At 33.4% G+C, this 16,602-nt stretch overlaps 1 protein-coding gene across 11 annotated transcripts in view; it reads right to left on the bottom strand.

The window, feature by feature from the left end:
* Window positions 1-3,674: 3,674 nt before the first annotated feature.
* BRINP3 (BMP/retinoic acid inducible neural specific 3) overlaps window positions 3,675-16,602 on the bottom strand; it is a 390,180-nt gene continuing 377,252 nt past the window's right edge. For 7 of the 11 annotated variants that reach the window (XM_054524115.1, XM_054524110.1, XM_054524121.1 and 4 more), the window contains one exon: window positions 3,691-5,151. In XM_054524115.1, coding sequence (XP_054380090.1) covers window positions 4,035-5,151 — 1,117 coding nt within the window. In that variant the 3' untranslated portion in view covers window positions 3,691-4,034. Of the gene's footprint in view, window positions 5,152-16,602 lie in introns of all 11 variants that reach the window. The other 4 variants (XM_054524117.1, XM_024253238.2, XM_054524105.1 and 1 more) reach the window with 2 other exon arrangements.

Here is a 16,602-nt window from a genome sequence, read left to right as displayed (position 1 = left end):
TCATAGTTCATTAAAGTAGCTAATGTTGGCTTCATGCAAAATAAATGGAGATGTTTGTATAAATTTCCTAATATGCACTTACCAAATATTGGAATTATTAAAGTGACTGAATTATAATTCTTGAAATTATTAGACTAGGAAAGACTAGACACAGAATTACAAATCTGATCTCATAGGTGGAGGAAAGAAAGAATGTCAATAGCAACATATAAATAGATGGTATAGTAAGTAGAAATGACAAAGTATAAACTCTAGAGTTTTAAAAATTCAACTGATTGGACTATACTTCCTAAGGATACTAAAAGTTTAGCATATGTGAGTCAAATGATAAATATTATACTTAAGGCTAGAGGGAAAACATAAGTTTGCTAGATGATTATTATTCTACTAAAATCATCCAGGCACAAACTCAGTGTGATACTGTTATCATAGTATGGTTTGGTTTATTTAATATGTCCTTTTCATTTGTCACATTGATTTGGAAAACCTATATGTAGTCTCTCAAAATTTTATACCAAGTTTATTATGTAAAAGGTGTCTTTTCTATTTGGTTTCCAAAACTTTTCACTTTCCTTCCAGTTGAATTCCTATATTCTATAACTTCCACTTTAGCAAATATATATAGTCTTATTTTGCCCTTATGTTTTTTCAAATGGGTTATTTTATTCAAATGAATACATTTAATATCTGTTCGAAACGAAGAGCTTTTCAATGTGCATACATAATGAAGAGAACAAAAGAAGGTCTGTGTAGGATTATAGAACAGTCCATGGTCCTGGTTCATTCCAAGCTATTTCATAACATTTTGAGAATAACCACAAAGACAGGGCAGTGTGGAGGAGAGAGAGGGAGCGAGAGTGAGAGAGAGAGAGAGAGAAAGAGGATAGAGAGAGAGAGAGAGCGAAGAGAAAATGAATCATCTTGTATTATTGAAATGCACCTGGGACCATCAGCTATTTCTGCATTTTCATTTTTATTTCTTTGAGCTGAGAGTGAACATTTGGAAACAGATTCACCTTGCTAAAATGCAACTTGAGATTCCAGAGATTGCAAGTCAAGTCACACTGTGATGGTCATCAAAATAGTTGATGCAGTAAGAGATGTTCCTAGAGGAAATGTATTCACAATAAATTTTTGATTTTCAGAATTTCAAGTACTATTGAATTTATTAACTTCAAGATAAATTTAGAGGCATGAATTTGGGGATATCAAGAATCTAAATGAAGTAAAATATCCTATTTTTGAAAGATTTCAAATATATCTTTTGTTCTAAATAAGGTTTTGACAATAAAGTTTATATTAAAAATTAAAAAACAAAAGTTTTTATTAAAAATACCTAAATTCCTAAAACAGCAGTGAGCAAAAATTGTTGTATATAGGCCAATTCAGGAAAAATTAAATATTTTTGAGCTGCATTTTTCTCATACATTGGTAACTCATGTTGTATTAACTTAGTTTATTAATGTAGTCTATTTCTTATTGGACATTTCTTAATAGGTGGTAATATGTGAGATATGGAAACATAAAACATGTTTATGTTTTAGTCATGTATCCTCTAAATCTGTATATCCCTGTAGAGTTTGCTTGTTATGTTTATATAGATTGTATTCATGTTATTTTAGACACAATATTCAGAAAAAGGTATTGATATTACTTCTCTCCTTTCAGGAGAAACCTTGACTCACAGCTATTAAACATTCACTGACAGAACACTAAAAGAGTTGCAGCTAAGATAATTTTATCTTATTCAATAGGACCTTTGTGACAACACTCGCCAGGCATGAGGAGTCCCAGGATAAGACTCCAGTTATGAACTTTCTTACCTGTGGTCATGGGTTTTCTCTCTCACGTGGTGGCCAGAAATAAGTTAGCTGTGCAATAAAAGAAATAGCACTCCTGACAATTTCTTTTAAGTACAATGAAATTAATGTTCTTCAGAGTCCATTGGTAACTGTGCATGTTGCTCAGATGGTTTCTGGGTGTCAAAGGCTCTGGACAGCTGGACCTTCAAGACTCTTCTGGAAAAGGTCCTGGAGGCAACTCTGACTTTTACAGTATGTGTCTTTTCAAATATATTGTCTATGTTTGATAAGCTTGGTCACCTTGTGGATTACTAATTGTGTATGATCAATGCCGGTTTTATATAACGTTTTAGATGTACTGTGAGTGTGTGTGTCATATAATGTTAACTGATTTAGACCTCAATTTCTTAAGTTACTCCTGTTTCACCATAAGCCATTGCATGAAATGAAATTAAATGCAGAAATACACTACTTCGTTTAATGCTCAGTGGTGCAATAAAAAGAGGACAAATTTGTTCCAGAGAAGTCTATATTGGAATCTTGATCTTTCAACTTAGTTTGTGATCTTGGGGAGCTTGACAAGCCGCTATAAGCCTTTGTTATTTTCACCAAGAAAATGAGAATGATAATTTATAACCTAGTGCTATTGTCAGAATTAAACAAAAAGAATATTTTCTATGATACGAGAAAGATAGTGTTTAATACTAATATAAATTTTCTGTTGAATGACCTACTGTAATAGAAAGTAGTTTTTTTTTTTTAAAAAAATCAGCCAACTGAAGTAAGACATTCAGCTACACATATATTAGGCTGGAAGAACAATTATTTGCTCATGGTGTATTGGTTATTTTCTGTCTGAACTGTCTTTTGCTCTTAAATGCTTAGGAATTAAAAATAAACAACCCAAGAATCAAGAATGGCTGTTATTATAATGTTTTGTTCTATCTGTTCTTTTTTTCATTCATGCCATGGGGTTCTTTCTATGTGCTCTGAGAAATGCCTTCATGACCAACAGGAAAGCTGGCCTGGTCTGGACGATGGATTTGGTTAAGTAATAAGAGAATATTTATAAGTTATCTAGAATAGAGCTGAGTGATAAATAGCAAAAAACACATATTACAAATACGGTCACATAGCTAAACACAAATGAAATTAAAGTTTATAGAAAAAAACAACTAATAATATATCTAATATTATTTCACGAGTAAATGGAAACAACTTTCAAACCAAAATTTTGAACTAAAATTGGTTTCATATTGAAATAATTTTCTCCTCAAAATATTTTTAGTAATGTGTGCTTCTCTGAGAGAAACAAATCTATGTACACTTGAACTAGGTATTTGAACATTTATTTTATACCATTACCTTACAATTTGTGACTCTAGAAATGTTGTTTTATTGACACTGGTAAAGTGCTGGAATAACTAGGTTTTCAGGATTTGAAATTAAAATAATTGTGCCGAGTGTGCTGATTACTTGTTCCTAGAATGTAGAAAGGGAAGGAGAAAGCAAGCAAGTTGCTAAGGAAATTAAAGGTTTGCTTTCTCCATGATATGCCTTATTATCACACTGATTTTTCTGTATGTTTGCCGAAATGTTCTGATATTTGAGAATTAGTTTATCTGCGTACTTTAATTATAATTGTGTCTCTAGTATTGGTTTCCTAAATACAGGTAATAAACATACTACTGTCGTTGTTCTGTTAGCCATAAAAAACAACTGAATAGTAAGTATCCTACCTACTTTGGTTTTCCATAAATTGAAAGAGACCTTCAAATATTTCCATTAAAAAGTCTTGGTGAATTTTCCCCAGGTTCTAACAAACTATATCAAAATAGAACTCATTTCATGGAAAAAAGGAATCCCACAGCATTTCTTTTTAATAACTGTTCAGCTACAAAATTTTATTGGTATCTTTTTATGTTCCCTCTAGAGGATGTAATGCACAAAAGCATTGCCACGGAACATATAAAATTACAAATGAAATTTATTGTAAAAAGTAGAATGTCTTCTAGACTGGTGTCAGTATTTATTTCATTCATAAACCAAAACTGCAGTATAATATATTCATTGTCAGCAAGTTCATGTGTGTAAATTGCCATCCAATGTTATTGACTGATATAAGACAGATATTGAAAAGACAATTTAAATTTACTCTTCCAAACATAAACTGTTCCACAAAAGCACTGTAAAAACTCCTTCAAGATTTTGGGTTGTGCTTGACATTTATGGTTAACTACATAATTTGGTCGTGTCATAATCCATTGTGTTTGGCAATTTGGCATTAAACGCCTGCAGAGCAGATTGGATCCTCACCACCTCACTAGTAGACAGCTTGAGTCTATGACGAAGCAAGCAAGAGAAAAGATCTAGACGACGCTGACCAGGTGGGGAGAGTTTATTTACACGGTCTCTGATCTCTAGTAATTGCAAAAGTGCTGAATCCTGGGATCCCTGAGTATAGGGGTAGTCCAGCTGCAAAATCAGGTCCCGAATTGCTTCAGGGTCAAAGTGCATGCTGTAGCCAAACACTTGAATGTTATTGATTTTCATATAGCCCAGGTTCCGTGAAGGGTCAATAAACTCCAGAGGTTCGTAGTAAATGCTCTCATTACCATTGGGACCATTGGACTTGATGCGACTCCTCAGGTAGATGTGTACTGTCTCAAAAAATGTCTTCCATTTGTTCCCCAGAGTTAATGTCCAGTTATAACACTGCAGGGGGAGGTCCAACTTAGTCCGCTCCCAGTCTGGAAAGCTGTTTTCATTCACAGGCATAAACCAGCTCTCAGAGTGGCTGCCTCCGAAGGGATTGACGTAAACAGCCAACACTGGCTCCAAGGTGCTGTTTTTAGTTAAGCAAATCTGTAAAGAGAGACCCAAAATCATATGCACCAGACTTGACTTGTACTTATTGCTCTTCAAGGTGAGGAGCATCCGCTTACGCCAGGAGGGATCAAACCAGCTATTGAGGCGCATGTCATTGCTGATAAAAATGGCATGGACTTCTATTCGTCTGTCCGTTTTCTGCAGCAGATATTTCATCTCGAGATCTTGCAGGTCAGTTTCAAAGCCAATATAGTGATCGGTGGACTCGGCGACTTCAGGCTTACAGAACCCCTGGCTGAGCATGTAGCCGGTGTTGCAGGCGCCGCAGCGGGTGCGGTTGTCTGGTGCGCATGTCAGGCAAGCGGAGGCGTCTCCCACTGTGCAGGGCAGGAACGCGGTGCAGACCACCTGGTCATTGGGACACGTGCACGAGTGCGTCTCTTCTGAAAAGCTGCCTAGGAGGCCGTTCTCATTGCAGTAGAGAAAAGACTGGATGCGAGTAAGCCAGTAGGTTGAGGTTCTAGAAATACAAAACAGAACGAATCTACATAAATACAAAGATATTTTGTGTGCTGCAGTAAACCTTATCTCAGAAATCTTTGCTATCATTTCTTCAGGTCATCTCCAGCCAGTAATTTAAATGAAATAAAAGATTCATAGAGCTCATAATTAGACTATATAATACACACACAGACACAGACGCATGTATGTATATTCCATTTATCACTGCACAAAACAAGATTAGAGCTATACTTGATCTGAACTGCAATACATTTCTAAATATGTGATATCTTCTAAAGAGATTGCATGCTATCTCATTAGTGCACATGGAAGACGATTGTAAATAAAAATGGGTCATTATTGTTTTGAAGTAACAAGAAGAAGAAAGGTAAGTGGTTTTATCATAAAATATCTGTAAGAGAATTAGAGCATATAAATGGTGATTGTTCATTCATTTACTCTTAGCTTTATAGACCACTAGTGTTGCAGGAAGCATGAATAGAAAGTAAAAGAAAAATGAAAGAAAAACAAACAGCTCTAAATTTTCAATCAGTGTATTTAGATGCTAGGGTTGTCATCAACATTGAAAGAACAAGTACCCACTCAAAGAGATATTAAAACATGTTTGAGTTTATTCTTACAGGCTGCTCAAGAAAATAGTTGAAAATATCTCATTAAAATCAACAAGCTCCTTCAATAAGGGGCAATTGTGTTAGTTTAATGTGTTTGATTTGAGTCATTAACATTTTTTTTCTCATCAGGTTAATCATGATTCCTTTTTCAAATCTCACTTTTCCGATTTTCTCGCGTTATTTAAACTATTTTGGTGTTTTAAAACCAGTAAAATAATGAGGGAAGAGCAATGGCCTTGTAATAACACAATTCCTTGTTTTGTTTGTTGCTTTCTCGTACTGCATGTATGATCATGGGAAAAGTTGCACAGCCTCTATAACACACAGCTCTCTCATATGAAAAATGGGAATAGTAATATCTTCCATGTTGAGATTTTGTGAGAAATAAATTAGGGTCAAACTCTATGCATGTACTTAGAATATTGCAAAGTGTCTGTTTCACAGTAGATACACAACAATTCCATTTTTGGTATTCTTATGCTTTTTTGATGTTCACATTTAATACTTTTTGGATTTCCTGCAAAATATATATGTTGTACTCAATCCTTTAAATATCTACTTACTGTTTTTCATAGTGCCTTTTTCTGCTTAAGATTTAGTATTACTGTGTATTTACTTATTTATATTGTTTCTCTCATTACATATAATACTCATTTGCCAAAATCTTGTATGTTTTCTTTCATAGCTACATAACCTGTGCCCAGTAGAATGCCAGGAGATAACAAGCCTTTAATATTTATTGAATATTGAATAAAATGCATGGATTAGCCAAAGGAACATTTTCTTAAGAAGTGTATTTTTAAGTGAATTTTAAACCTGAAACTGAACATTTAATACACTTGGAAAATCCTAGCTCTGAAGGATAATACAACACTTTATTTGACATTTGCACAATTAAAAACATACAAAAGCCTTTCTTGTCCAGCTTCTCTAAATGCAACTGTGTTGTATATACTCAGAATAAAAGAAAAAAATAAATCAAATCTAAGCCAACCATAAAACATTTTCCTTTTCATTATTCCTTATACTGAAAATCACTGATTGAAATTTTAAACCTATTAGATTCACGGTTTGAATATGTCCCCCAAAGTTCATGTGCTGGGAACGTGATTGCTAATGCAGTGATATTGTGAGGTGGTATCTAATGGAATATGATGTGTCCTTGGAGAAATGCCCTCATGAACAGATTTATGCCCTTATCTTGGGAGTTAGTTTCTTATAATTGGGCAAGTTTGGCTCCTTTTTGCTCTCTGTCTTGCCCTCTCTTTGCCCTTCCACCATGAGATGATGCAGCAAAAAGGCCCTCACCAGATGCCAGTCTTTTGATCTTGACTTTCCAGACTCCAGAAACCTGAGCCAATACATTTCTATTCATTATAATTACCAAGTCTGTGATATTCTCTTATAGCAGCATAAAGTGGACTAAGATAATTTATTTCTGAATTTCTCCAGATACTTTTAAGATAAATTCTCTTAAAAATTCTCCCAAAAGTATGCCAAGTGTGTTGTGAAATAACAAAAATGTGAGGCTATTTGGCACTTCATAAACATTACATCAATATATGAGTGTCTCTGCTACTCTTGTTGTGGTTCCTTGTTTTCTCACCACAGAATATATGTGCAAAAAGCTTCCTATTGCTGGTTTTTATAAAATAGCTTGATTAATCATTTCTGTATTCAGTCTTAGAATGCAGATGTTAATACTACAGATTCATCATTTACAGTTACTGACATGTTTATGCCATTTCATTCTTTTTCTCAATCACATTCTTTCCTCCTTTACGCCTTCCTTTTTCTTTCTTCCTTTTTTCATTGCTACCTTCCTCTTTCTCTGTCCTCTCCTGTTTTTGCTTCTTTATTCAGTTCTCATTTAGGTATATCTAATATAAACTACAAAAAATACGTCCTATCCAGATGAAAATTATATTTTCTTCCCTGAAACCAAAGAATTAATTCCTTGAGCCAATTCATCTCCCACTGTAAGCTCTAATCATGTTTCCAAATCATAAGAAGAAAACAAAAAAATGAAATTCATAGACCTAAGGCAAAGGTAGAGCTCACAAAAGTAGGGCACTGTAGAAAGAATCATTTGGACACTTTAGAAAAGCAAGAACTTGTTCCAGCTTTCTGTCTTTTCCAATCCTTTGCACGTCTGGCAAATACATTATGGAAGGAAAGCGTTTCGGCTGTTGGATTTCAGCTTCTTGGGTTTCAGCTCTCATGTATGAATACTGATAATTCAGCATACTGCCAAAGCTCTGGTACCCTGGGACTAAAGAGATAGTATGTAGATTTTCTTACTTGCTCCTTTGTGTCCTTTTTCCTCTAGCACCTACCTTTTGACTATTTTGCTACATTCCACAAGGAGGAAATAGATTTTTCAAGAAACAAGAAATTTAGTTACCTGTCTTTTCTTTACTCCTTGTGTAATCTTAGTGAAAGCAGCAGTCAAAAATAAAGACTAAGCAACTTTCAGAATTGTATAATGAATTTTTCACATAGTTGCTTCCCCCACCCAACAAGGTAAAATTTAGCTCCCCTTACTTTATCTTAAAACTGTAAAAGAATTTTGGAGACAAATGTCCTAACAATTCAAAATTAGTTTGTATCAAGTGTATTTCCACTTTGTTTCTTTTTATGCTTAAGTATTAACACAAATAAAAGAAGCCACATTTTATTCATGTATACACATTGGTTAGACACACTATTTATGGTCTACTTGGGCTAAGGATTGTGACCACATGGGTGTCAAGTAGGTCTTCTGTTGTTTTTTTATCAAACAGGTGGCAATATTCCTGACATCTGCTTAATAATACTTCAGTAAACATTCTAAATAAAAGAAGGAAAAAAGGAAGGGAGAAAGAAGACAGAGAGAAACTAAGGAAAGGGGAGGGATAAATACGTTATACTGAAGGAACTACAGATTATAAAGGAACAGAAGAAGGAAACTAGAATGCAAACTTTAAAAAAGCAATTGACATGATAAATACCATGATTTGGACCAATTCAAGGATATAGAGAATCTTTATCTATAAGGAAGAGTTTACATTTTGAAAATAATTCCTCAAAAATCTTTTAGGCGAAAGAATTATGAGCAGAAAAATACCTTCCGGAGTTCACTTAAAATTTAATTGTAAAAATTAATCATTAGCTAAAAGGCCATTAATGTTTATATCACTGAGAAATCATGTGACATGCTAGTCTGAAATGTTTAGACAGCTGTTTCTTATAGTCATTTTTGTTCAACTTATAATATTTTCCATTTATTTAAGATTTGCTCTTCTCCACAGGATACACATTATGCATGTGTCAAAAGAGGACTAGAGTAGGAGTGTGAATATCTGACTTTACAGCCATACTTTACCGTGTGACCTGTGACAAGTTACTTAGCCTCTTTAACCTTCAGCAGAAGCTTTGGAATTCAAGCAAATATTTGTTCAAATTATGATTCTGCATGACTGTGGACTATCGATAGCTTTCTGAGTCCCAATGTGTTAAACTGTGATTTCACTTGCTGATCTGTTGCCAGGATGAAAGGATGTAACAGGTAAAACCCACCTACGACAGAGTCTTACACTGGATAAATGCTCATAATGAAACAGCATGAATGAAATGTTTGACTATTTATTTTTTTTTGTTTTAAAGAAAATCAACTTAAGATATGATTATTTCTCTCATTAAAGATGTTAGGTATGATTGGTGAACCAAGTTCCTGGGCCCCATCCCAGACATAAGAATTTCTAGGAGTAGGATTCAGGAATCGCATGTTAAAATATGCAGTCCCAGAGAACTATTATGTATACACAGAGGTTGCAAGGTCCATTATGTATGTAAATCAACAACCCAAAACAGTTATTAGGGATTCCTTAAATACCAGCTAACCATCAATATGGAGGAATATGTCTACAAAAAGGTAAGGAAAAGTTGAAAGTTCTGTAGAGAAGAGGACAACAGCAAATGGCTTTTAATTTATATGCATTTTGGGGCTCCGTGGCAACTATGTACAATAAAATTTATAAACTGTAGTAGAAATTGTACACATAAGAAGAATAAGCCACACACTAAAGCCTATCACAATACATCACTTCTGTTCTGGTCCAGTAATATTAACTGTTTGGTGAACATCTCTCATGTCTGGGGTCAGTCACTTTTTTTTTTTTTTAATTTCATCTCCTTTCAGTAGTTTGTAAATGCTAACCCCATTTCAAAATGTGAATACAATTGAACCTTATCAATTTTAATGACTTAGTTACATATCTATTAAGCATTAGAATGAAGACAAACTCAGGAAAAAATATAAATATTATTTTTTAAATATGTGTTGAAAGTTTTGTTTCACAGAATAACGGAGTGAGGGAGGGGACAGATGGAAGCACTTAACAACCTCAGGGAAAACAGTCATTTGTTGCCATAGCAGGACAACATCAAAGATACAATAACTTTTATTTGTGATGTAACATTTAGGTTCTTGAGTGACCATACACTATATTGGCTTAAGACCATTTTCTTAGGAGCCAGACTGTCTACTTTGAATCCTGTTCATTTACTTCACCTGGAAAATAGGAATTAAATATAGGGTTGTGCTAAGAATTAAAGCACAGTTGCAGGTAAAGCATTTAAAAGAATGCCTGTGCACAGAATAAACAGGAAATAAATGTAAACTCTTATTCCTATTATGAATGTTATTCCTACTATCATCTTTTAAAGAAATATTGTAAGCATTTTCTTTATTATAGCCACTTTTTTTTTCTCAGAAGATGGAACATTTCGTTTTCTCTTCAACAATTCATGCACTCATGCATAGTATTACTCTATATCCCTGTGTTTCACCTTTTTAAAAATAGATGCCATTTTAATAACATGATCAAGACTGTATTTAAATATACTTGTATGACCTCTTTGTGATCCTTTTGAAACCCTCAAAAATATGCAAAACAATATTGCTCAAATTCAGGACAGACATTCTAGATGTGTAACGCTTTTCACTGAAGTATTAGAACATATGTTGATAGAAAAACAATTACCTCGTCTCATGGTTAAATCCGCTCTGAGCAGTAATAATCTTATTTCAAAGGTCCCTTATTCCAACCTTCTAATCCTTTATTGCTCTCCAAATCTGTGCAATGTGGATCTAAACTTTAAAACCTAAACAATATAATTTCAGAATCTTTTTGAAGTTAAAGATTAGCACTTTTTTATGGTTAGGCTATTTTATTTCAGCCTTCATAGATTTGTTATTCTCAGACATGAATACTTTAAATATAAATTTGGAATTAGGCATCCACAGCCATTTAAGCAAGCATAAGCTGATTATTAGCTCAGTCACAGACAGATAAAACCAAATAAAATTCTGTCACTGTCTCTCCAGACTCTTGCTCTGGCCATCTCAGTTTTGGCAGCGTTGCCTAGGGCTGATGTTGACACTCCTGACACAACAGTTTCACTCTTGGAAATACTTTTACACTCTGAGAAAGGGAAATGTCACTTTCAAAGATCCCTCAACTTTGAGTCTCTCAAGAAAGTACACACACACATACACACACACACTCTTTAATTTATTAACCTAAATTCAATTATCTACTAATAATTTTGGCTTGCAAGAAAGCAATGAATAAGTGCGTGAAGCAGTTGCATGTGTAGGTTATATTTTAAAGAGAATATTAGCTGATGTTAACATTCATTGAGCTTTTCTCATGTGCACAGTTATATTACAAGGATTATTTCATTGTCACAACTCTCACTACTCCCTGATATAAGTATGCTTGTTATCCTAACATAAATAAACACATGAGTTTTAAAAAGTTTACGTAACTAGAACCTGTCCAAGATCTAGCAGCTAGTAAGCGTCAGAGCTAAAGGTATATCCCTGGTCTCTATTGCTCCAGAATCACAGCTTCTTATCATCATGAACCGATGTAATTCAAATAATTTATTATTTAATCTGGTTAAGCAAGTGGTGTACACGGAAAAATTTGCTTACTTCTCAGAGAGCTATAGAAATTTTCTGTCCACATCTATGCGGCATAATATAGTTCAAAAAAATCAACAGATAAATCTCTCTTCCACTTATAATATAAAATATAAAAAGAGACACATCAACTTTTGAAGCGAGAAACATGAGGCACAAAGATAAACACAATTACTTTTCTGGAAGTAAAAAATTACCAAAAATAACATATATTTTAAAAATTAGCATACACATGCAATTTTCTATCAGATTACTTTCAATTGAAATACATTTTTCACTAAATCATATATTGAAATAAAAAGGTTTAAAAAGTATTATTATAGGCAAGTTCATGCTGTTAAATGATTAGTGTGATTGAGGAATATGGATACATGCAACTATTTTGCAAATAGGAGCCATCAGGCCTCTCCTATGTTCTTCTATAACATCCTGGTATTCACCCCCCCATAATATTCATTACACCAGGTCACTGTTATCAAACCAGCTACATAATTTGTATTCTGTGAGAGAAAACAATTATATACACACACATATATATAATGAAAATGATTTTATATATATAACATGTTTATTTCACAATTTTATTAAAGTACCTAAGTCAGTTTACAGTGTTTATGTTTAAATCTTTGCATTACAACCTTCAAAACCTTTATTGCTCTTAAAATCTCTGCATTATGAATTCAAATTTGACAATCTAAACAATAAATTTTAAGGATTTTAAAAGTATAATATTATTTTTAAAAAGCCATTTCATTTCATCCTTCATAGATCTGTTCATCTGTGACCCTAATATTTGAAACTAAATATAAATTTGTTATGAATAAATACATTAATTAACAACATAGAGAGGAAGCTAGAAAAGCAAGTGCAGACCTAAACTAGAAATGTCCTTGGTTGTAAAGGATTTTTAAAAACATATATTTATTTATTTATTTTTATTATAATTTAAGTTTTAGGGTACATGTGCACAACGATTTAATACTTTTTTCTTACTACCCAGTGAGTGGTAGACATTTTAAAACCTGGACTTATTTTCATAATATCTGTTTTTCTTTAAAATATGTTTCATGACCAATTTCCCATCAGTTTAAAGACAAATCAATACATTTTTCTTGTTGAACATTGAAAACCTGAAAACAAAGGAAATTGTATAATTTAAATTATTTAATGAAATTTCAGTGTGCTTCCAAAAGTGGTACAATTTAGCATCCCTCTAAACCAAATGTTTCTGGTCTCACTATTTATTCTCTTTTTACAATCATCGTTGTTGTTCTCAATGCTGAATATCAGCTCATTCCTTTGTGTCTCGATTAAAGCAAGAATTTGGTTTCTGAAAATCTTGAATGTAGTTTTTGTAAAATAGTTTTATTAGATTTGTATTGCCAAGCTAATCTACTTAAATTGATCAATTTCTGATTGGATGACACCCTAATACCTTTCATATAAAAATATAAATTATTTTGAAGCCTTTACATTCTGACAACATCTAGTTGTCATTACTCAATAAAATATTTTCTTTGAAGCCTTTACATTCTGACAACATCTAGCTGTCATTACTCAATAACATCTTTTCCACACTTACAAATCTGTCCTTGTTACCCTCCTAAATGTCATGTACAATTTCAACTACATGGAATTTTCTTTTACAGAGTCGAATGTCCTTTTTCCTCTGCTTAGCCAGTTCAAGATTTAAATTCAATTTTTCTTACCCTAAATGATCTTCCTTAACAATCTAACTTACAATGACTTACTTTTTTGGACAAGTATATTAATTATTATCTATATCACTTATTTGTAATTAAGCCCACTAGAACAATATAGTGTTGTATAATAGATTCTTATCTTGTGATTTCAACTAAAATATACCATTCCTGATAGTATCTGTGTTTGTGTATATGTTAGCTTTCCTAACTGGAGTATGACCTCCTAAGAAAGAAGAAAATGTATATTGTTACACTAGAATCCCTAGAGTCTAACAAAGTGCTTTTTCTCTCGACCCCTCCAAACAAAATTGCTAGATCAAAATTGACCTGGACATATGTTGGCGAGAAAATGTAACAGTGAACACTCTTAAAAACTCTCTTACTGGGGAAAATCAAATAATTATGGCACTGAATTTTTTTAATGAATTTATGATCTGGAAAATAATTATCTGATTTCTGGTATTGTAAGTCATGTGACAGCTATGACATCAAATAACAATATGGCATTCTAGACTCTATATTATTGTTTAGGAGTTTGATTGACTAAAATGTAATTTCAAAACTGGTCATCTTTAAAATGCTAATGTAGATGGAGATACTGGAGCTGAATAGTTGTCAGAAACTGGGCCATTAAAAAACAAAACAAAACAAAAAACACCAAGATAATATCACCTTCTAGGAATCCTTGATAGGTGAACTTCATCGATCAAAAATGTCACCCAAGTCACACTCGCAGTGCAAGAGCTTTATATTAACATTTTCTAGTGCTTGGAATAAAATTCTGAACTCAGAATCATAACCGCATTAATAGAGATGCTACAAATTCACCAGGAAATAATAGGTTATATAGCCCTTACAAATGTTACCTTTTATGAGCATAAGCAAATCTTGTGTGTGTGTGTGTGCACACGCTGATATAAATTTTGTACAATGATTTAAGGAATGACAATTCATAACTTTAAAAGTCGGCTCATTTAAAATACTAATAGAAACAGTAAAATGTGGTCCTATTTCACATGACTTTGCTCTTCAGGGAGAAGAGTACATAGGCATTATCTCCTAATTTTTCTAACAATTTAATATTACATTATGTTTGCAGAAAATAAAATCAGAATGTATAAAATGACTGTTTTAAAGACAGAAGCAATCTAATATGCCTAACCATCTTTGGCCACATTATTTTCCAAATGAGACTACAAACAATGATGAATTAACTTAAATTACTATCTCATATCTACATAGAAAACAAATATTTAATCCTTGGTTTTCCAGACAAAGTTACAAAATGTAGACCATCTCCCTCACCTCTCACTAACCAAAATATCACCTGATTGGAAAAAAAAATGAGTCTCTTTGGATGATATCAGCAATGACACAAATCAAATAGGTATTCAAAATACACTGTTCTCTCTTACTTGTGGGGTAAACCACAACAATACAAATCAGAGCCTTTTATCAGCTGGCAGGAAGATAGAGATTTGTGTTACTTGAAGAGCTTCATCTGTTCAGTTAGCAGGGAGAAAATCCGTAAGTTTTTTCCTTAGTGTTTCTAGTTCAGCCTTAATGTAATTTTTGAACAGTAAATCCACTTTGAGCTCATTTGAATATCAGATATTATTGTTTTCTTTTTGTTTACAAAGTTATGTTAACTTATCTTTATTTTTGTATTCATGTATTGCTTTTATCATGTATTGTCTTTTGATATTAAAATGATTCTTTGGAGGATAAAAAGAAGCCACATCATATGTAAATAATTGCTAAAACCATGATATGAAAAGTTACATTTTTTCATATATTTACATACGATATGTAGATTAAATACCTGTTCAAACAAAAATAGTTTGACCTTACAAAATCATATATAATTATCAAGCCAAGGATTAACAAAAGTCATTCTGGACATAGTTTACCAGATCCTCAGCATGTACTTACTAGAGGTCTGAGTCACAATCTCTCCAGTATTCAGAGCCATCAACCTATTGACACATTCCTTATATATACCATAAAGTAATAATCATAAGTATACAATGTGATGGCTAAGTTTTGGTGTCAACTTCACTGGATTAGGGGATATGCAGATAGCTGGAAAAGCATCATTTCTGGGTATGCCTGTAAGGGTGTTTCCAGAAGAGATTACCATTTGAATCAGTGGACTGAATAAAGAAGATGTGCTCTCACCCAATGTGGGCAGACACCTTCTAGTCCAATGAGGATCTGGATGGAACAAAATGTCAGAGGAAAAGCAAACTCATTCATACTCTCTTCTGGAACTGGCAAGCTCTTTTTTTTCCCTGCCTTTAGACATCTGAATTTCAGGTTCTCCAGACTTTGAACTCCAAGACTTGTACCAGTAGTCCCTCAGGTTCTCAGGCCTTCAGCCTCAGACAGAGTTACACTACTGGCTTCTCTGGTTCAGAGCTTTCAGATTTGGACTGGGCCTCATGACTGGATTATCTGGTTCTCCAGCTTGCAGGTGATCAACTGTGGGACTTCTCAGCCTCTATAATCATGTGAGTCCATTCCTCTAATAAGTCCTCTTTCATATGTGTGTATGTATATCTGTATATATCTACTCTATTGGCTCTGTCTCTCTGGAGAACCCTGACTAATACAATAAAGAGAACTCATTATGTACACGATGGGCTATGAAACATTTTTTGTATATTAATGCTTACTTAGCCTTTGCAACCAATACATGTGGTGAATGCTATAATAGTCTCCAGTTATAAGTAGGGAGAGTAAGGTACACCGGATAACTCATAAGTTACAGGACAGTCTGTCTAGGAAAATGAGGTAGAACTCATGCTCCCAACCACTCTATTATCTATCATGTTACTAGCCCAAGAAAGGCACATAAAATATTGTGAAAAAAATATTGAGAAAAGATATTTTTGTAGGTAATTATATTCTCACACCCTTCTAAGGTGAGAGTTGTCTGAAACATTTTAGACAGCCCAGATAAACTTTGGAAAAAAATGTGAGCTGCTCTACTTTCTCTGGATGAAGCAACACAAAGTAAGATGGGCATGTAACTCATACTGGCATCTTGATATCATCATGATATTTTATAGTTTCTCTACAGTTTAGCCAAGTACACTCTGCTAAAACACATATTTCATAGAGTATGTTAAAGCCAGATGACTGTGGGAGTCCTGTAGTATAAATGG

The sequence above is a fragment of the Pongo abelii genome, chromosome 1 (genome assembly GCF_028885655.2).
Source record: "Pongo abelii isolate AG06213 chromosome 1, NHGRI_mPonAbe1-v2.0_pri, whole genome shotgun sequence".
NCBI classification, from domain to species: domain Eukaryota; kingdom Metazoa; phylum Chordata; class Mammalia; order Primates; family Hominidae; genus Pongo; species Pongo abelii.
Note: the sequence above shows the minus strand (reverse complement) of the source record. Positions and strands in the feature narration are given on the sequence as shown.